The 22,837-nt window shown below is 43.9% G+C and overlaps 1 protein-coding gene across 1 annotated transcript; it reads left to right on the top strand.

Annotated features, from left to right (window-relative positions):
* The first annotated feature begins 205 nt into the window (after positions 1–205).
* LOC142471452 (uncharacterized) lies at positions 206–22,752 on the top strand. The gene is given in 10 exon segments (XM_075578254.1): positions 206–415; positions 1,591–1,650; positions 2,169–2,313; positions 3,770–3,877; positions 7,573–7,680; positions 8,326–8,417; positions 8,692–9,106; positions 9,109–10,041; positions 10,996–11,090; positions 22,603–22,752. Coding segments are annotated over 10 exon segments (2,316 nt in total).
* Positions 22,753–22,837: the final 85 nt, after the last annotated feature.

The raw sequence follows: 22,837 nt of genomic DNA, 5'->3' as shown, positions 1-22,837 counted from the left end.
ATGTACTGAGGACCTCAATCTAGAGATAGGTAGAGATGACTGGAAGGACATTTGGGAAGCAGCAGCTAAAACATCAATTTAAACCCCGAGTAGGCTGAGCCAGGTCTTCCCGGGTTTGTCCGACCTCTGTTGGAGGGGCTGTGGCCAGAAGGGAGACCTGGTACATATCTGTTGGACGTGCCCTGGTATTCGGCCGTTCTGGAGTATGATTCACTCCCTGGTGGAGGAGACGTTGGGATTAGAGGTCCAGCTGAGTCCACTGACATTCTTATTAGCAAAACCTATGGAGGATCTCCCTAACTCATCCAAAAAACTGGTATTGTTCATCCTAACAGCAGCTCGCTGCACAATTGCTGCAAAATTGAAGCAGATCAAACCGCCTAGCAAACAAATGGTGCTAGCCAGAATAAGGGAGGTCAGATCAATGGAGATGCTATCGGCTCTTTTGAAACAAGATGTTGATAAATTCAACAGAATCTGGGACGAATGGCCCTACGACTAAAAACAAAAACGCTGGATGTTGGCGCCATTAAGAAACGTTCTGGAACTTGGCCGGGGCATCCGGGCTGGGGTGGCTCCTCCCCCTCTCATCCTCCTCCCCACACGCTTCCCTTTCCCTCCCTTCCCCTTCACTTCTCTTCTTGCTCTCCTTTTTCCGTTTCTTCCCCCCTTTAGTCCAACCTTCTATCTCCCTCTTTCTCGTTCCAAAGGGGAAACATAGACCTGGCTCCTTGGGTGCGCGCCCGCTCGGCTGGGGGGGTGCGCGGCAAGAGGACATGGTCATTAGATCTGGGGAAGAGAACGCTTCTACTGAAATCACTCAAGCTATGCCTCCACCACTCGGCATATAGCCATGTGTTGTGTCGATCTTCCACCCTCTACCTAGATTTGTGATATTTTATCATGTATGCTTCTCCCTGTAAAATCTCAATAAAAAATTATGAAATATAAAAAAGAAAAGTTTCTAAGTCCTGCTTTTGAGAACGTAGCGATCGCGGCTGGCATTGCATGCCGAAATCAGTTCCAGGAGTTTGTGAGTACCTCCCGGTCATTGGAAAGGGCTCCTACAGAGGTCATTTTTGTGAATTTTGTTTAAAGGACTATTTTATTTGTTAGCCCCGTTCCCAGTAAGTGTGTTAACCCTGTAAATTGTGTGTATGTCTTTTCCTGAAATACATGACAATTTATTTTACCTCCTTGCTTTGCTCGATCAATGATCCCGGTATAAAAAGGTGTTGATTAACCTGGTCTCCCGTGACAGGTGAGCAACCTTTTTAAGCACGAGCCCTCCTTTTCATCTATGATAATTTTCTGGCCCACCCCGACTGATTTAATCCAAATCCACATGAGAAAAAACTTTATTAAATCGGTATCGATATACAATATAAATGTGAATACAAATACATAAAAATACTTGCATAATACAACATTTAAAAAAAATGTGCCAAATTTTATATGGGTTTTTAAAATAAATCATGCCTTAATTTCCTCTCATCTCATATCCCCCTCCTCATCTCATATCCCCTCTCCTCGTCTCATATCCCCTCTCCTCATCTCTCATCTCATACATAACTCTCTTTCATTCTGTAGGAATACATAATTGTGAGGAAAAATTCCCCCCATAGCAGCATCCACCTGCTAACTGGAGAGGTGAGCACTGCTGGTGAATGTTACATTATACCAGATTCATTACTGTTCTGTCCCAAGCTCACTGTGGCAAGTTAGTAGATGCAGGCAGCTTAACTCTTTTGATGCATACAGAGTCCTTTTCTTCTGTAATCTCTATTGTAGAACATCAGTAACAAAAAGGAGGGTGGGCTGGGCAGGTAACAAATATAAGGGAGAAGTTAATTATATTAACTTTTCCAGAGGAGATAGGTGAGGTGACTTCTCAAGACGGCTGCTGGCTGAAAGAGACAGTATGGTTGGCTGTTCAAGAAGGAAATATGTCAAGGAGAAACCAACAGCCAGGGGTCTTGGAACATACCAAATTAGAGCGAGTACAGTAGTTACCCTTTATTGACTACGCTCTGTCTGGACCTGTGTGTATTATTCTATCTTCTCTCTGATTCTCTGCATGTTGTTCTTTTACTGTCTCTTTATAAGTAATTGGTATTTCAGAATAAATAGCTCTATGTGAACGCTGAATGGGATTCTCTCTGTCTCAGGTACCTATAAGGTGTGAGGATGTTGCAGTCTATTTCTCTATGGAGGAGTGGGACTATATAGGACACAAGGGGCTTTACAAGTACATAATGGTGGATAATGACGAGTCCCTCAAATCTTTAGGAATCCCGTTAAACAGGAGTTCAGGTAGAACTATGTTTGAAAAAAGTTCATAACTTCCTGCTAGATTTAATAGAAGTGACATACAGACAAACTCACGTGTAACAAAAATGGTAGAGATGAAAATAAAAAAGGGACGAGAACAAAAAAGAAATAATAGTGCAATTTGTTTCCAAAAGTTAACCAACAGTGTATTAACTAACATCCAATGGTTGCACTCACATTTGGGAAGTTCTTTTACGCATTTAGCATTTGAGGAGTCTCTCATTTAGCTCTCCCATCGATCACTTTCCTGCACAAATCCTCTAGGGTCGCTCGGGCTGAAGACACAGCTTCCCTATAGTGTAGTTTGGATTCCATCCTCAAACCTACCTGTCGATATTATTTATTTATTATTTATTTATAAAATATTTTACCAGGAAGTAATACATTGAGAGTTACCTCTCGTTTTCAAGTATGTCCTGGGCACAGAGTAAAACAAATAATACATGGTTACAAATACAGTTACATAAATGAACAGGGTATACATTATATACAAGAGATTGCGTGCACAGTTAAAGAAAATATATATTATGGGCGTATGAAACAGTTACAGACCAGATTAAAATGTGAGACAGCCTTAGATTTGAAAGAACTTAAACTGGTGGTGGATGTGAGAGTCTCTGGTAGGTATGCTCCGTCGGCGTGTGGTTGCACAAGTGCACTCAGTCCTTCTTGTCCAGGAAAGTCAATGTGGGCTGGGAAATGTTCTCTGTTTACTCGGCTATCTCCATCCTACGCATTTCGCCGGGGTACTCGGCTTCATCAGCGAAGCCACGGGGTTGCAGTACTTCTACTAAATCCAGCTGGAAGCTATGAGCTCTAATGATTTTTTTTTGGACTTATTTGCTTACCCCCCAGTGGAGGATGGATATTGAGTTGCTTCACCAGCTGATTTATTGCTAAAAAGCTATCAATTGTTCTTTTATTTAGCTGTGTTTTCTTAGAGTTTTTATAGATGTTTTTCACAATACATACATTCACCAGCATAATATATTTATATAATATATACTTTTTTCAATATTAATGCACTTGTTAATAGATTAGTATTTAGTTGAGTAGCGCTTTTTGAATAGTTGTATATAGAACTATGTTTTGTTATGGACTTGAACCAAAATATCCCACTCAAGGTTGATGCCAGTTACGTAAAAGATATCAGCAGAGACACAAGTTTGCAGTCTCTCTCTCTGCTTTGTTAGCAGAACACCGTCCCAAGTGTTTTAAAATGGCGATGTAACCCTTGTGGGTAAAAAACTCTTAATTAAAATGTTTTTATATCTTAATTTATATGTGAATCCTATGAAGATAGGGTCAATTAATTTTGAGATGGGACAAGTCCATAAAATATTCTTAAGAATATACATTTTTACAATGTCTTTAAACTGCTATAACGTACTGATGTAAATGCATACACATCTGTTTAATTCTCTATTGGAACTATCAGGCCTCCACAATGAAAATTTAGATATTGTATCAATTAAAGAGCAGGGAGAGGATGAGAGTGGGGAAAAGGACATTCAACTGGGGCAAATCCACCCAGACACCAGTGCAGGTGAGTAACATACAGGATAATAATCTCCATGGAACATGGGTCAGAATTAGTAAATAGTCTCCCCGAGATCTTAAATGTTTTGTTCATGTGAATATGTTTTGCTGTTTAAAACCCTTTAAAATTGTTAGTATTTATATTCCAATGTTCATTTCTAGTAAGGCCATTTTAATAAAAAAATGTTTTAGGGGAAAAAAGAGAAAATGTATTCAGTTTACTGTTATTTTCTTTCTTCCCTTCAGCCGTAGTAGGACAGGAAACTCTTCTGCAGGTCCTATTATATAAGTCCCTCACCTTACCTGCAGGACAGACTTCGGTTTCTCCCATGGTTGTAAAAATACAACTGAGATACCTTAATATAGAGAGGATAGGAATATGAAGGAAGGATGATTACTTCATGTAAATGAAATGGGAAATACTTTTTGGAAGGAAATAGAAAACTGGCCATAAAACTGCTTTTATCCTGGTGAAACGTCAGAGCCTGGAGATCACCCACTCTTCTCACTGATGTGATTGGCTTCCAGGTCTACAGAATTTACTGCAGCCTCACGTGACCTCTACGTGTTTGGCTCATGAAACTTATAGAGGTCACGTGAGGCTTCTATGTGAACTTCCAGTTGGTGAGAGGTGCAGGTTTTTTTTCTGCTTAAGGTGCCAGCATGCCTGCATAGAGTCCGTAGTTCAAAGAGGAGACGGATGTTGAGGTGTCGGGGTGCTATGTGGCTGGGCGGAGTACTGAGTCCGGAGAACATAGACCCCATGCGGGGAGGACACTCTGGTCTGTTCAGTAGGTGGCAATGGGTTGACTGGGGGAAGCGGCAGAATGTCGGCACGTTTCCCATTGATCAATTCATATGTCCCGCCCACGGGCATACAGAGCCACCTTGGCATGCCCCCTCCTCTAACATCAGCCAAAGCACGAGCTCCAATTCCTATTGGCTGGTTGTGACGGTGAAGGGTAACCAGACCATCAATAAAAGTATTATGCCGGCTGCTAACCTCTGAGCCCTATTTCAGGTTTTAGAGTGTGTGCTCTTCAACCTGTGTATTGTGCCTGCAATGAATGTAGCTGTATGACAATAAAGATTTTATGTGTGTTTTACCTTTCCAGGAGTGCTAACCAGTGGAGAATCTCAGGCTACGAGTTTCAGGGGGAACTTTGCGGTAAAAGTGTTGTCAGAATGTGTCTAGATAGAAGGGGTCCAGAGTTGCTGGTTACCCCAATAAATGTATCTGGAATCGGGTCAGAGTCCTGGGGACATATGTTGAAAACAGTTACGCGACTCCACGCCAGGTCTCTCTGCTTCAGCACAGACCAGAAAGGTAAATGAGGGCATAGGGATTTATGTATCCTGGGTACTGTCAAGGTTCCCTAAGTTAGATAGGGTTCCCCAGTATATGCCCAGGTACCCCAGAATCAGTATAGAGGTTCTGGGGGGTTTCTCCAACTGTATATTAAGTTGCGAGAGGTTTTATGAAACCTAAGTCCTAGTTTCAGTAAAGGAAAGAGATACAGCCCTGAGAGTGTGCCTAAGCGTTTTTTGGATCTAAAGAAAATTCTTTTTTTTTTTTGTTAAAGGGAAGGAACCACCGCTCTGAGATTGAAGCTAAGCATCTTTTCATTTCACTGTGGGACGTATGAGAAATATTTCCCATTTTTCTTCTGTTTCATAAAATGTTTCATAGCCAATGTGGTTATAAGGTTTTTACAGTCTGTCAGGTTTACAGTGTTTGGGGGATATGGCTATTGGATATAAAAGTATATAGTCCCCTTCTACCCCTCAAAGCTCAAAAGACATAGCAAAGGTAAAAGTGTAAAAGTATATTTTTATTAAACTGTGATGTTTGTAAATGTATTATACTTATAAACTGGGACTTTTAAAGACGGTACCCTGAGGGGTGCTAGTGGGCTACCAATTTGTGGTGCCACTAAGTCTGCCTGTCCGTACTTGAAAGCCACAGATGCTACCAGAGGTGTTACAGCAATTTGGGCAGGATGGTTGAGTGGAGTACCCACGTCTGGGAAACAATGTAAGCCTTCGCGGCTAGCATTTGCCTTCCCATGCTTGGAGGCGCCTAACCCATCGGGTGGCTTTTGAATAACAAGTGGCTAAGGTGGCAAACTCGCCCATGCCATTTCTACAGTCAGAAGAACCGCTTGCCCGGCTTTAGAAGACTGGCAGCCCTCTGATTGGATGGTTGTAATGTTTCCAGGCTCGGTTTAGTTGTAGTATTTCATGAATGAATCTGAAATACTATAAGAAGTCCAGCAGCCAATCCGGACCGCAGATTCTAAGCGCCAAAACAGCAGCAGTAAATTTGAACTCACCAAAAGATGCTCTTGGAAAAATAGCAGTGACCGGCTTCAGAGATTTTCGAGCCAAGAAATTTTCTAAGTCCCACATTCGGGGCCAAATTCTGAGAAGAGAACGTAGCGGTCGCGGCTGGAACTACACACCGAAAAGAGTACCAAGACATTTGGTACTATCTTCTGGTCAAGGGATTTTGGCATCTCCGGAAGAAATACAGCGGTGGCTGTAACTCATGCCGATTTGAGTTCCAGGACTTTTTGGGCTGAGTCCCGGTTAACCTAAAGACTTTTTTTTTATGGACTATTTAAACTAGGAAAGTTTAGTTTTGTAGCCCAGACCCCCAGTAAGTGTGTTTTCTCCTGTATATTGTAATCCACTGTGTGTATGTCTGTTTCTAAGGAATAAATCGCAATTTGTTTTACTACTTGGTTTTGCTCAGTGATATGATCCCAGAATAAAGGTGTAAATCCCTGGCCTCCCGTGACACTAGTGAGGATGAATTCCCACGCTCTAGTTGCTACTCCTTTCTCCATGCTGAAGATAGCTTAGCGGAGGGTATGTAAGGAAAAGCACCAGTCGAAGAACCAGACAATTTTGTGGCTTGAGTCGATGAAGCTAGGGTGGACTTTTCAAAGTGTTCAAAATAGGAGAGCAACCGGCTTCATTTTGAAGCTAGGAAAGTCTGTCAAGCAGAGAATAAGTAAGATGCGAGGACCAAGTTCTCATTTTAGAAAGTAGCGGTCGCCGCTAAGGTTTTTAGCCGAAAAGAGGACCAGGAGAGCCGGGTTGATTTCCTGGTCAGGGTAAGACTACCGAAGACAGGGCCCTGCACCTAGTTTAACCCAGATTTCAACCCCAGCACCCAGTAAAGGTGTATATTTCCTGTATCTTTGTATTTCACTGTGTATACGCAGGTTTACCTGAATCAACCTCATTTTATTCCTATGACTTCATCGCACATGCCACTTAAAGACATAGTGACCACTTCCGATCCTCAGCACTCACATGGGATTATATTACCAGCCCTATAAGGCCTACCCTGGCTTTGTGTTTCACTGATTGTGTTCCAGATGGTGCTTCAGGGAGGAGAGGCTGACGACTCCTGAATTGAACTGCACGGTGAGTCCTATTTCAAAATAACAAAACCTACTGCTAAGCTGTAGGAAAGAGAAAATACTGTTCTTGCATGTAAGGTGAGGGCCTTATATACAGTACTAGTACCTACAGAAGAGTTTTCTGTCCAACAGCGGTTACAGGTGAGGAGCTATCCAATTTGGTACCCACTGCCATGTGTAAAACAGTAAAACACATTAAGTAGAATATCTATTAAATATGGCAAAGTCAATGAAATAAGAAAATGTAATTGGTATTGAATGATTTGAGCAGGTGAAGTTAAAGATGAAATTGTACCAAGGGCTGAGCAAATAGAGGGGCCGAATGTGAAGAGTCACCTGGAAGCTCAAGAGATGGAAAGCCTTGATTGTACCAGCACAGGTGAGTTGAACATGGGTGAAGAAAGTAGATCAGGGCCCATATTTCCCCTATGTGCAGAAAAAATTATTACAATTCAAATTTATGTGTAGGTATGTACTCAAGGAAATGATGTCGTGCATCAGTATTAAAAGTAATTAGGAAAAATTCCTTAGAATTCCTTATTTTAACCTTTAAAATCAATAAACACAACATATCTCAGAAAGCTCAAGAACCCGTTAAGCTCACCCCGCCCCACTTTCCAAGTAGCAGTTTTTTTCTTGTTCCCAATTTGGTTATTCTCCCTCCAACAAAGGAACATAAGAATTTTATCAGATAGTGTAAGGACCTGCAATTTGGTTATGCCATGACGTGGCTGCAGGCTTATAATGCTTTGGCCAAGGGGTTTAACTAGATGACCCTTGCTCATGAGAATATCAGCACTGACGTACTGCAGTATGTATTTTGTCACATTGGATGTAGCATTGGGCATTTTTGTCTTTTGTTATTTTAACCTTTAGATTACTCTAATAATGTACCTTCTATGGCCCAGAATCTGTTATGCCATACTTTAGGTTCTTGGGTCATTCCAGATAAATCATGCTTAAAATGCTAGTTTTCTATGGGTTGATCAGAGCCCCCTCTGCTTCTGTTTGTCCCCCTGGGGAGATCCCGAACATGTGATTGCTACCAATGGGGATCGTGACACCGGGAAGTCCTGTGGCCCATCTTTAGGAGCATCACCTTTTACTTTCAGGGTGGTGATATTATTTAGAAGCATGGAGAGGAGTCTTTTTTTCTATATCTTTTGTTTCCATATTCAAGTTCTGAATTGTCTTTGTAATGATTACATATAGAGAGAGGACAGCCAATACATAGAGTGGCATAAAAAATATAACCAAACTCGAATTTGTCAAATGATGCTCATAGTGAATGAAATGTTAGATTATACTGTTATGATACACTCGCTGTGCATTTCCTTCCAACAAATGGATCCACAAGCTGGATCCACACTGCAGCATGTTCAACAGATAGGACAATGGAAATATCAATTTCCCCTCAGAGGGGAAGGGTCATAAATGCAATGAATGTGGGAGACACTTTGCTAACAAATCTCATCTTATTGTACATCAGAAAACACACACAGGAGAGAAGCCTCATAAATGCAAGGAATGTGGGAAACACTTCACTCGCAAATCTCATCTTATTGTACATCAGAAAACACACACAAGAGAGAAGCCTCATAAATGCAATGAATGTGGGAAACAGTTTACTTACAAATCTAATCTTGTTAAACATCAGAGAATACACACAGGAGTGAAGCCTTATAAATGCAAGGAATGTGGGAAACACTTCACTTGCAAATTGTATCTTGTTAAACATCAGAAAATACACACAGGAGAGAAGCCTCACAAATGCAATGAATGTGGGAAACAGTTTACTTTAAAATCTTTCTTGTTCATCATCAGAAAATACACACAGGAGTGAAGCCTCATAAATGCAAGGAATGTGGGAAACACTTCACTTGCAAATTTTATCTTGTTAAACATCAGAAAATACACACAGGAGAGAAGCCTCACAAATGCAATGAATGTGGGAAACAGTTTACTTTAAAATCTTATCTTGTTCATCATCAGAAAATGCACACAGGAGAGAAACTTCATAAATGCAATGAATGTGGGAAACCGTTTGCTTACAAATCCAGTCTTCTTGAACATCAGAGAAAGCACATAGGAGAGAAGCCTCATAAATGCAAGGAATGTGGGAAACACTTCACTCGCAAATCTAATCTTGTTGCACATCAGAAAACACACACAGAAGAGAAGCCTCATAAATGCAATGAATGTGGGAAACAGTTTACTTTCAAATCTAATCTTGTTAGACATCAGAAAACGCACACAGGAGAGAAGTCTCACAAATGCAATGAATGTGAGAAACAGTTCAAGCGCAAATCTAATCTTGTTAAACATCAGACAACACACACAGGAGAGAATGCTCACAAATGCAATGAATGTGGGAAACCGTTTACTTTCAAATCTGATCTTACTGTACATCAGAAAACACACACAGGAGAGAAGCCTCATAATTGCAATGAATGTGGGAAACCGTTTGCTTACAAATCCAGTCTTCTTGAACATCAGAAAATGCACACAGAAGAGAAGCCTCATAAATGCAAGGAATCTGGGAAACACTTCAATCGCAAATCTAATCTTGTTGCGCATCAGAGAATACACACAGGAGAGAAGCCTCATAAATGCAATGAATGTGGGAAACACTTCGCTTTCAAATGTAGTCTTATTATACATCAGAAAACACACACGAGAGTGTGTGTAATGACTGTGGAAAACGGTTTACTCACAAATATACAATTGTGTGAAAAAGAAAGTACACCCTCTTTGAATTCAATGGTTTTACATATCAGGTCATAATAACAATCATCTGTTCCTTAGCAGGTCGAAAAATTAGGTAAATACAACCTCAGATGAACAACAACACATGACAAATTACACCGTGTCATGATTTATTTAACCAAAATAATGCCAAAATGGGGAAGTCATGTGTGAAAAACTAAGTACACCCTTACTGCTTCCATAGGAATTAAGATGCTAAGTATTGACAAAAACAAACACAAATGCCCAAAGCTACTTCCAATGTGACAAAAATACACAGTTCAATACCTATATATTCCCTTGAAAAGGGGTAATTTAGTTTAACCCTTTGGCCAGTAGGACATGTGTTGTTGTTCATCTGAGGTTTTATTTACCTAATTTTAAGACTTGCTAAGGAACAGATGATTGTTATTATGTCCTGATATGTAAAACCATATAATTCAAAGAGGCTGTACTTTCTTTTTCACACGACTGTAGTCATATTATACATCAGAGATTACACACAGGAGAGAAGAAGCCCTAATTAATGAAGTGAATGTGGAAAACATTTTGCTACCAAAACTTGTTATATTGTACATGAAAGAAACCACACAGGGTAGAAACGTCATACGTTCACTGACTGTGGGAAACACTTCTAGTAAGTCCGCTCTTAGGCTGCGCTTATAGTGCGGGCGACGGCGATGCGACGGGTGACGTCACCATTGATTGGTTCAGAGGCTATCACATGTGGCGACAGCTTCTGAAAAAGCAAATTTTAGCGGCTTCCAAATTTTTGGTCGCTGCCGTCGCATCGTCGTTACTATAAGCGCTTGCGACGGCAACAATGCTTTTGTTTTCAGGCGATGTCGTGTCGCCGTCACTATAAGCACAGCCTTAATCGACATCAGATAATTCATACAAGAGAAGAGCCTTATGCTTGAACTTAGTGTGGGAATTGCTTTACTCACAGGTCAAATCTTCTTCAACACCAGACAACTCATACAGAAGAGAAATAATGTGTGCCATACATGTGGGAAATACTTTGCTTCCAAATCGAATTTTACAGTATGTCAGAGAATACACAAAGGAGAGAGACTTACGTTCAATATTTTTAGGAAAGCCGCTATTTATTGCATCAAAATTCACAATGTATTTTTTGCCTAAATGTGGGAAATGCTTTTCTGAAAACTCAAGTCTTACACACCAGACAAACTCATACAAGAGAGAAATGGAACTTCCCATGGCATATTATTTTTTCCCTAACCTTGAAAGACTTGTCACACACCACCATGGAGTAGAATCTGTGTGATTGTCCCACGTGGGAAAAACTTTATTGCTAAAATATTTCTGTGCGTCAAAAAAGCCAAATAAAATGAAAGACTTGCGAGTAAACCCACACATGGATCACAGAAAACCAGTTCATGATATGAAACCCTGGATTTAGTTTTTTTTTTATAGAATGTTCAATTTGCACTTATGTTCTGCAAAAATGTCATGATTAACAAGAAATAAAGAAAATGTTTGGGAATTGTTCCATTTTGTTTTAATCTCAAAGTTGTAGATGCTGGGTTAGTCCTAGAGAAATGTAGATATTAGATTGGGGAAGCAATGTAAACTAAAATGTTATAATCTATGTAGAACTGTCATAGTTAACTAGCTTTTGAACCTGGCTTCGCGCGGGGAATGTAATATTGAATACATGTCCCCTCCCCCCTGCTGCCAGCACATCTCCCTGGGCCCACCCCTCCCCCCCCCACTGCGGGATGTTGTGCGGGGTGAGATTTGTCTCTGTCTGTGTGTGTGTCTGTCTGTCTGTGTGTATATGTGTCTGTCTGTGTGTGTGTCTCCCCCCGCTGCCGGAACATGTCCCCACTCCCCCCCCTCCTGCTGGCGGTACATCTCTCCGTGCTGTTGTGGCACGTCCTCTCGCTGCCGGCACATCTCTCCCCCCCCCCGTTGGTACATCTCCCCTCACTGACTGCACATTTTCCCGCCCCCCTCTCGTTGGTCCATCTTTCCCCGCTGCCGGCACATGTCCCCTCCGTCTGAGGGAACATCTCCCCCCATTATCTGGCACATCTTCCCCTGCTATCTGGCACATCTCTCCCCCCCAGGCAAGGATACGCCCCCGTCCCTTAGTAGCCACGCCCCCCCCGCCCCCTGCTCTTGCTCTAACATTACGTCTGTCCAGCCGAGGGAAACTTAGAATGTCCATAACTTGGGAGGTGAGTGACATTGGAAGCTCAAAATAGTTGTGTTGACCTACAAATCCGCAGCAGAATGTACAGTGAAAGTTTTGTGGTGCTACGTGGCGTCGTTTGTGAGATTTTGATGCTTCTGACATACAAATAAACAGAAAACAGGAATCCAACTTAGAATTATAGTATATATGATTATTCATTTACTTTTTTTTTACACAGTAACATTCAGGGACACTTCTACTCTGATAAAAATAAAGTGTTACCCTATCAGTTATTTGTTTCAAGTCCCAGAGATTTTCCTACATCAGGGAATGTTTGGGAAATTATTGTATTGATCAAAAAAGAAAAATGTTGAGTGTTCCATGTTTTGCTTTCAATCTATAATAAACATTTGTTTTCCTTATGTTTTTGTTTTTTGAACTTTTTTTCCTCTATGGAAATGGGAAAGTTTTTTTTTACAACAGGACAGTGTATATGAATCAATCGTTTCCTCCTTTAACCCTTGAAAACGTAACGACACTCACCACTAGGGTACCTGGTTCAGCACAGCCCGGGAACGAAAGTGAGTGTCACGGTAGACCAGGTCTTATCTACACATTAATACCGGGATTCTGCCCTGAGCACACAAGTTGGGAAAAATAAATTGTAATTTATTTCTTTTCAGACAGACACACAAATCTTCACAATATACACTCAATAAAACACTTACTGGGATGGGGAAATGAAAACAAATGTCCTTGGAATTAAACAAAGTCTCTGGGCACCCCTGCACGCATGCAAGTGGGTGCGCAAAAGGATCCGTGTAGCAGTTCCTGGCTAGGGCGCAACTTGCCAGCCCTATATCTCAGCCAACAGGAAAAAGTTTGTTCAGTCATTACAGGGTTCGTTCGGGAACCCTTAGCTCTAATGAATTCCAGAAGAGGGGGATGATCCTTGGTTACGATATTATTAACCACTCACACACGGAATCGCAGATGCTGGAACTTGGTCAAATCGTTGTTACATCAGCTGAATCTGACTGGGACTGGGCTGCTGGCATTTTTATAGTGTTCAGCGTCCTATACTTAACATATGCACCCAATCCCGCACGTGGGAATATTTCCCCCACCTATCCCCGATTTACCAGTGTAGAGGGAGAGGGGGATTGGCCCGGTATTAAAGGGGTTGCACCCCATATGGCCACCCCCTGACCGCACCAGGAGAGGCAAGGGGTTAAATGGACTGCGGTCCAGGAATGTGGTTTTCACCTTGCTATTACATGAAAATGTGTGTTCCCCTGTTGTAATGCATTTACAGCATGCAAGTGTCTGTGCCACACACACACTGGGATCCATCCGGGAGGACAAGGGTTAATGGGTAGATAGTGATTATAGCCCTTTGTTTAATTTTCCCGCCTTTGCAGGCACCAGTTTGCAGAATCCCATAGGCCGCCATTGGAGCTCCATTCATTTCAATGGAGGATCTAGCTGTTTTGGACCTGTTTCCCTTGAAGACCAGCAGGTGGCGTCCGAGAGGAGGAGCGGCAGTTTACCATTGTAAGTCAATGGGCCCATTGACTTCAATGGAGATTCCTCGACGGCGATCTCCAGGAATAGGTTGGCAGCCGTCCAAACCGCAAAACCACAAAGCGGATACATTATCTGAAAAAGAGCTTTCATCACGATTAGTTAAAGGTCAACAACAAGTGGCGTGGGAATCTTAGATTCTAGGGCACCCAGAAATAAAATTCTTTTTGCCCCTAGCTCCTAGGCCTCCCCGCACTTGACCACCACCGGGTCCAAGAATCCAGGACCCCGAAAAGGGTCGTGCTGTCTGAGCGGGTCACGCCATAGGTTTCAATGGCAGTGGCAGAAGCAGCACGAGAAAACGGCTAAGTCCGAAACCCGGAAAATCATAAGCCCATATCTCCGGTTCTGGAGGGTCCAGAGGGCAGAGGTTTGGGGTACCTGCAGTCACTGTTCCGGCATGACCGCAGAACCATTCCCGACCCTCTCCGACCAACCTGACGGAGTATGGACCACCATAGAGGTTCGTGAGTTTTTCCCATAGACTTCAATGGCGGCCGTTTCCCATTGACCGGCTATGGTGGAGAAGCCCAATAGGCTTCCACGGCGGCGGTGCCCCGTTGTAAGTCTATGGCGGCAGACTCCCATAGATGCCAATGGCGGAGGTTCACCATTGAAAGTCTATGGCGGCGGAGCCCGTTGTTTTCAATGGGGAATAAGTGAAAAACTGAGAGTTATTCTACAGGGGAGAAATTTGTATTAACCGAATAAACAGTTTATGTTGTATTTGTATATCTCCGGTTCTGAAGGTCGCAGCGGGCTGAAATTTGGCCACTATGGTGAGTCAATTCCGGCATTAAGAACTGGGCCATTTCGACCCGCTGGACCAAACCGGATATTTTAATATGGTTGTATATTCAGAACCATAGTGTATTTCAAAGCGGGGACAAAAGCCCGCGAAGATTCCTGCACACTAAGGAATGCAAATGGTCAGGGGGGCGACCCAAAGTCTAAGAACCAGGCCCTGATCAAAAGACTCAGCCACTCTAACTGTTTACATGAGGGCGGACAAGCGTGAAGCTGGAGTGATTTGTAGGTGCTATAACTCACACCTACAAACAAAGAATATCCTGCCAGATACCCCATTTGGTAGACTGCCCGGCGCCGTTGACTTGGGTGTGGGGCTACAGAAATGAGACCCTCTAGGTCCCAGTACGCATGTGTCATCTAGCTGGGGGGCATGGGTTAATAATGTTCCCACGTTTGAGATTGTGTGCAGTAATTGTTCTCCAATAGTCTGCACTCAATGGTAAGAATGGGGTTGCAAAGATTTAAAACTGTTGTCAACCCTACAGTCTTTGTCTTCTTGATACATCTTGATTGTTACCTGATTGCTGGAGAATTGCTATGTGACTACTTCATCATTCCAACCCCTAAGTAAGTGTTACCTTCTTGTCTGTTAATTGTACTATATTGCTGTGTTCACCTAAGGAATAAATATACTTTATTATATCTAAGCCTCGTTCAGTTCAACCCAGTTATTTGGTGTATATTATATCTTGTCATAAGTTACCGTGACAGCCAGTACTTCGCAGAAAGAGGTGGAGCTGCCTCCCGGTTTGCACAGAACATGTATCAACTTCACACCTGAGCACCTTAGCATACTGGGGTCAGCCCCTTACCTGGCGACACTAATTCTGGGGTTTGGCCACCAAGTGTGAAGTACCCATCATTTACACCGGTATCTGGCACTCAATATATCCTGGCCATCTTAACACCTAGGATTGCTGAGGCTTTTCAACTCTGGACTTCTCATAGACATTGAGGCACCCTCTCCGCAGGTTGTCTTTGAAGCACGGAGTTGAGAAATCCCTCAGTTCATTCACCCTTAGGCCTCGGGCATGGTCAGCGCGTAAGGGCTGGTGCTTACCAGTGAGCCCCTACAGCCGCAATGAGAGCGGCTTTAGAAAGGGATCGCCTTCGCTTCCGCAAATGTGCGGAAGTGTACGTCTTATACAAAATTTAGATTTGGCGCTCGCCAGAGCACAGGGCCGGACACGTGAGCGGTTCGCCCAATGAGGGCGAACCAGCTCCGTGATGTTACTGGCCCGCACCCCGACACACACCCGACACGCCCCTGGACGGCGCACGGTCTAAGGCCAGGGAAAACACCCACTTTCCCTCAGCCTCCGCGGGCCTCAGAACGCAATCAAGAACCATGGACGCAGCCTTAGAATATTTTCATGCTAAAGGATTTTTCCTGGGCTCACAGAAAAAAGTTTTCCTGTCTTCACATTTAAAACCAACAGTATAACAGTTTATTAATAAAGTATGTTTTGCTTGTGCCACTACTATAAACTTTATATGTGTTGTGACAGAAACCAGGGGATGGTAATAAATTCCATATATAGGGCTCCCAGGATACTGAATAGTTTCTATCCTGTTTAGGCTGAAAAGTGCAGCCTCAGAATGCATGCACTCCATCCCACAGTTTGGCAGGTGCTGAAACTGAGGGATGAGGGATCCAGACCAGAGTTTGTCTGCTGCCTGATTTCTGTCACCTGTCCTGCTAGTTAGAAATCAGGTATTTAAGGCTGATTTCCTGGTTCCTCTTCCCTCTCCCCAAGAGACTGGAGGCAGGAATGCTGCTGGAAGCAGAGAGGGGAAAAGCCTCTCCCCAAACAGGTTAAATCATTTTGTACCTTTATCAAATGGCAAAGTTCCTTATTTTTGTTCATTGGAAGCGGACAAGCCGTCCCAATCCTAGTCAGGAAAAACCTCAGTTAAGTTAGTGCTCAGGTGAGCAGGATTTTGTTTTGCTTGTGTTTCTTGTGTATGCAGTGTGGCAGTCTCAGTGCCTGGGACTGAATAAACCAGGCAGCAGCCTGTTTAAAGGGACAGCACGTTACGCCTCGTCATTTAACCTACCCTAAAAGACTGTGTTCTAACAGTCCTGAACAGACCGTGGAGCCCCGGAGTAAGCCGTTTGTCACATATGGTGGAGAATGCGGGCAGAACACTTAAAGGTCTGCGGGTAAAAGAATTTAAAAAAAAAAAAGAGGTTTTTTTTTTTCTCTTTTTCTTCCCCCTGAACAAGATGGATGACGTGGTGAGTGCGTTGGTACGCAATGTAGCTGCCCAGAAAGAGACGAATGAAACCCAGCAACAGGCGAATGCAGCCCTGCAAAGCGCGAATGCGAACCAGCAACAGACAAATGCAAACCAGCAACAGACAAATGCAAACCAGCAACAGACAAATACAGCCCAGCAACAGCTGCTAATAGCCCAGCAAGAGATTAATGCAAACCAGCAACAGACGAATGCAGCCCTGCAAAACGCGAATGCAACCCAGCAAGAGACAAACCGCTTGCTGAGAGAGGAGCAACAACGGTTCACCCAGGGCTTACAGCAGGAACTCGAGGTCCTGAGAGAGGCTATCATTAAAACTCCACTGGCAGACGCAGCCCCAGGCCCGAAAATGACCAGGGCAAGCCACTACCTTCAGAAGATGGGGCCCTTGCATGATGTTGAAACCTATCTTCTCACTTTTGAACGCACGGCACAGAGAGAGGGTTGGCCAGAAGCTGAGTGGGCCAGTCTAATCGCACCCTTCTTAAGCGGCGAACCCCAGGAGGCTTACTTTGATCTAGAGCCAGCCGAAGCTAACGTCTATGCAAAATTGAAGTTCGAGATCCTCACCCGCCTCGGCATAACCACGGCCGTTCGCGCCCAAAGGTTCCACGCATGGTCTCTCATGTTGGATAAAGCCACCCGATCCCAGATGTATGACCTCATCCACCTCGCTCGGAAGTGGCTACAACCCGAGATCAACTCAGCAAGCCACATCGTGGAACGGTTGGTCATGGACCAGTTCTTTAGGAAACTTCAACCTGCTCTACGCCGTTGGGTCAGTCAGAGTGACCCCCACAATGCAGACGAGCTGGTGGCCCTCGTAGAAAGGTACACTGCCGCAGAAGAGCACCTGCAACCCACAGTCATGGAGCATCCCACTACCCAAGATTTCAGGACTCTTCCAGAGACGGTAAAAGGGTACCAGGGTTAAGGGGGGCTGAAGAGCGACGACCGCCTTCACACAGCACCAGCAACAGTGGCTCGCATACTAAGGGCAACAGCCAACATGGAGAGCCGGAAATGGGCTCTAAGTGGTACACAGACTATGTACCTAAATGTGTAAATTGTTATGAGAGGGGCCACACCGCGAAAGTTTGCCCACTAAATACTGAACCAATGCAATGCAACAGCATTGAACCTTATTCGTTGTGGTCTCAATGTATGTGCCCTAGCCCAGAGGACCCCTTGAATAACCATCTCTGGGCATTTGTAAAGGTAAATGGTAAGAGCGTTCGGGCACTACTTGACTCTTGGAGTATGGTTACACTAGTGTCTGAATACCTGTTGCCTATTGGAAAAAAACAGGTAAACAGTTCACATAGAGTGGCAATTTGTTGTATACATGGGGATAATCACGAATATTCCACTGTTGATGTTCTTATTGAAACAAAGTTTGGTTCTTTAGATTTCAAAGTGGGTATAGTACCCAAACTGGCACATGATGTGTTAATAGGGACCGACGTTCCCTATTTTCTAAAAATGTGGTCCTCCTCTCAGAATAGCGCCCAGAGTTCAATAGCGGACCATAAAGAAGTAACAGAAGAAACAAATCCTTTCCCTTTTTCAGAAATGGAGGTTGACGAGGGCCCAAATAAAAAGGGGAAAGAGGAAGAGTGCTGTAAAATCCCCTTTCCCATGGCCACCTTGGTAGGGAATACCCCAAATCAAGATGTTGAACAGGCGCTTACCACCCCAGAACAGGATAAGACCTTCGCTGACCTAGAGGTCAGTCCTGGGAGTTTTAAGAAGGCCCAGTGGGAAGACCCCCACATTAGCGGAAGCAAGGGGGAATATACGGGACCAGAATAGTACTCCGGGCCAACCAGATAGGTCACTTGCCTACCCCTACTTCGAGGTAGAGAATGACCAAGTATATCGGGTTGATAAAAGGAAATCCATTATAACTAAACAATTGTTGGTACCACGTACATTCCGAAATGTAGTATTACACCTCGCACATAGTCACCCATTGGGGGGACACCTAGGGATGGAAAAGACAAAAGAAAAGGTTCTCCGAAGCTTATATTGGCCTGGGGTTCTGGCAGAAATGACAAATTATTGCTCCTCATGCCCAGAATGTCAGATCACCGCCCCAATCAAAGCGTATCGTAGCCCATTGGTACCCCTTCCCATAATAGATGTACCATTTGACCGGATTGCTATGGATCTAGTAGGACCCCTAATAAAGTCTGCTAGGGGACATCAGCATATATTGGTAATATTAGATTATGCCACCCGATATCCGGAGGCAATTCCCCTACGTAACAACTCTACTAAAAACATAGCAAAAGAATTAATAGTCCTGTTTACCTGGGTCGGAATTCCTAAAGAGATCTTAACTGACCAGGGAACACCATTTATGTCCCAAGTAACAAAAGAGTTATGTAAACTCCTAAAAATCAAGCATCTCAGAACCTCAGTCTATCATCCACAAACAGATGGTTTAGTGGAACGATTCAATAAAACCTTAAAAAGCATGTTACGCCGGGCAGTCGATAAGGATGGGAAAAACTGGGATTGTTTGTTACCGTACCTGTTATTTGCCATTAGGGAGGTTCCCCAATCATCCACAGGCTTCTCCCCATTTGAACTATTGTATGGCCGACACCCAAGGGGCTTACTGGATATAGCCAAAGAAACTTGGGAACACGAGGTTACCCCATACAGAAGTGTAATAGAGCATGTTGCCCAGATGCAGGACCGCATAGCTGCAGTCCTACCTATAGTGAGGGAACACATGGAAAAAGCTCAAGAGGCACAGAGGAATACGTATAATAAGGGTGCTAGGGTCAGAATTTTTTTTCCAGGCGATAGGGTGCTAGTTCTGGTTCCCACCATAGAGAGTAAATTCCTTGCTAAGTGGCATGGGTAATATGAGGTCTTGGAAAGAGTGGGAGAAGTAAATGACAAGGTGAGACAGCCAGGTAGGAGGAAACCTGAGCAAATTTACCATGTAAACCTACTTAAGCCCTGGAAAGATAGAGAGGTCTTGTTAACCCTAGTACCCCCAGGTCCGTCAGAGAATCGAGAAACTGACCCAGAGGTTAGCATAGCTGAAACCCTGTCCATTCATCAGAAACGAGAGGTCCAGAATTTAGTGAGAAGGAACAAAGAAGTCTTCTCTACACAGCCAGGTAGAACTAGCGTAATTGAACATGACCTAGTCTCTGAACCGGGGGTCCGAGTTAACCTTAAACCGTACCGAATCCCAGAGGCCAAAAGAGAGGCTATAAGTCTAGAGGTTAAAAAAATGCTAAAACTAGGCGTAATTGAGGAATCAAAAAGTGGGTGGAACAGCCCTATAGTTTTAGTCCCAAAGCCAGACGGTACAACAAGGTTTTGCAATGACTACCGTAAACGAAATGCTGTGTCAAAATTTGATACTTATCCTTTGCCCAGGGTTGATGAACTGGTAGAGAGACTGGGCAAAGCCCGATATCTCACGACCCTAGACCTAACAAAAGGGTACTGGCAGATTCCCCTCACAGAAAGGGCAAAAGAAAAGACAGCCTTCTCAACCCCAAACGGCCTCTTTCAGTATAGGGTGCTGCCTTTTGGCTTACATGGAGCTCCCGCCACATTCCAAAGAATGATGGATAAAATTTTAAAACCACATGCTCGGTATGCTGCCGCCTACCTGGATGATGTGGTAATCCATAGTTAAGATTGGCAATCCCACCTTCCAAAGGTCCAAGATGTGCTTGACGCAGTTCGGTCTGCTGGACTAGCTGCTAACCCTGCTAAATGCACTATTGGTCTTGAGGAGGCCAAGTATCTGGGGTATTCTATTGGCAGAGGTTTACTCAAACCCCAAACACTCAAAGTAGAGGCGATACAAAATTGGCCAAGGCCAGTTACAAAAAAACAAGTAAGGACCTTTTTGGGGTTAATTGGCTACTATAGAAGGTTTATTCCCAATTTTGCAACTAAGGCAACCCCACTAACCGACCTCAGAAAAGCAAGAGGACCGCTAATGGTAAAGTGGTCCCCCGAAACCGAACAGGCCTTTAGAAGCCAGAAAGAAGCTCTCTGTGCCCAACCAGTGTTGGTCACACCTGACTTCTCCAAAGAGTTCGTAGTCCAAACCGACGCATCTGAGGTAGGGCTGGGGGCGGTACTCTCCCAGGAGTCTCAAGGTGAGGAGCACCCAATCCTTTATTTAAGTAGGAAACTAAATCCCCAGGAAAATTACTCCATAGTCGAGAAAGAGTGTCTCGCAATAAAGTGGGCTGTAGAGACGCTCAAATACTATCTTTTGGGGAGAAAATTCCGGTTGGTCACAGATCATGCACCGCTCACCTGGATGTGTCAAAACAGAGAGAAGAATGCTAGAGTAACCAGGTGGTTCCTAAGCCTACAACCCTTTAAATTTTCTGTGGAACACAGGTCAGGGCACAAACATGGCAATGCTGACGGGTTGTCAAGGATGCACTCCCTAATATCCATGGTCGCTCATCCCTCGAGGTCTGAGCTGGGGGGGAGGATATGTGACAGAAACCAGGGGATGGTAATAAATTCCATATATAGGGCTCCCAGGATACTGAATAGTTTCTATCCTGTTTATGCTGAAAAGTGCAGCCTCAGAATGCATGCACTCCATCCCACAGTTTGGCAAGTGCTGGAACTGAGGGATGAGGGATCCAGACCAGAGTTTGTCTGCTGCCTGATTTCTGTCACCTGTCCTGCTAGTTAGAAATCAGGTATTTAAGGCTGATTTCCTGGTTCCTCTCCCCACTAGACTGGAGGCAGGAATGCTGCTGGAAGCAGAGAGGGGAAAAGCCTCTCCCCACACAGGTTAAATCATTTTGTACCTTTATCATATTGCAAAGTTCCTTATTTTTGTTTATTGGAAGCGGACAAGCCGCCCCAATCCTAGTCAGGAAAAACCTCAGTTAAGTTAGTGCTCAGGTGAGCAGGATTTTGTTTTGCTTGTGTTTCTTGTGTATGCAGTGTGGCAGTCTCAGTGCCTGGGACTGAATAAACCAGGCAGTAGTCTGTTTAAAGGAACAGCACATTACGCCTCATCATTTAACCTATCCTAAAAGACCGTGTTCTAACAGTCCTGGACAGATGGTGGAGCCCCAGAGTAAGCCGTTTGTCAGTGTGTGTATGGTTTCTTTATTCCTCACTGCACTCCAAAAATTAGAGTGCTAGCTTATTCCGATCGTGAGTCAGCTTATTTAATTGAACGGGCTATGATGTGGTTTTGCGGTTTAACCCAATTATCACGTCAATTGACTTTACCTCTTTCAATTTATGAAGCTAACAAGGTAGCGGATACATTTTGACAAAAACCACTTCAGCTAGACAGCAAACCACTTACTCAATTAACCTTGCGGTTGCGAGGTGAAAAGCTTAGAAAGGGATCCCTATACTTTCAACGCGGACACCCATACATAACCACGCGTCTTTAATCAGCGCTTGGTTTAGCGCTCACGGCTCCCTCTTGTGTCTCAAAAGCAATTGGCACAGTTTGTATACATTCCTATTACTTCAGCAAGAGAATGAGCTGCAACATGGGGACAATAAAGAGGGAGTAGGGGAAAACATGTCAGTGTGGTGCACATATAGTTAACCCCTTCCGTCCCAATGCAATTTAGGGTTAATAAGCCGGGTATAATGCCTTTATTAAAGGCCTAATTAACCCCACTATCGCCACACCTCCCGCAACTCAAAGCGCAGTCTCTACCTCGACCACCTCGTCCGGTGAGCTGGCCTGGCAGCTCTTGAGGTTGTCAGTTCATGAGGATTGTCCTGGCGGGAAAGGCCATCAGCATTGCCATGCTCAAAGCCCTTCTAGTGTTGGACTGTGAAGTCGAATTCCTGCAACGCAAGACACCAGTGCAAGAGCTTGGCATTTTCCCCCGACACCCTCTGCAACCAACTTAACGGGTTGTGGTCCGTGACCACTGTGAATGACCTGCCGTAGAGATAGGGTTGAAGCTTCCTCAGAGACCATACAATGGCCTGACAC

Source organism: Ascaphus truei, chromosome 20 (genome assembly GCF_040206685.1).
Source record: "Ascaphus truei isolate aAscTru1 chromosome 20, aAscTru1.hap1, whole genome shotgun sequence".
Taxonomy (NCBI): domain Eukaryota; kingdom Metazoa; phylum Chordata; class Amphibia; order Anura; family Ascaphidae; genus Ascaphus; species Ascaphus truei.
Note: the sequence above shows the minus strand (reverse complement) of the source record. Positions and strands in the feature narration are given on the sequence as shown.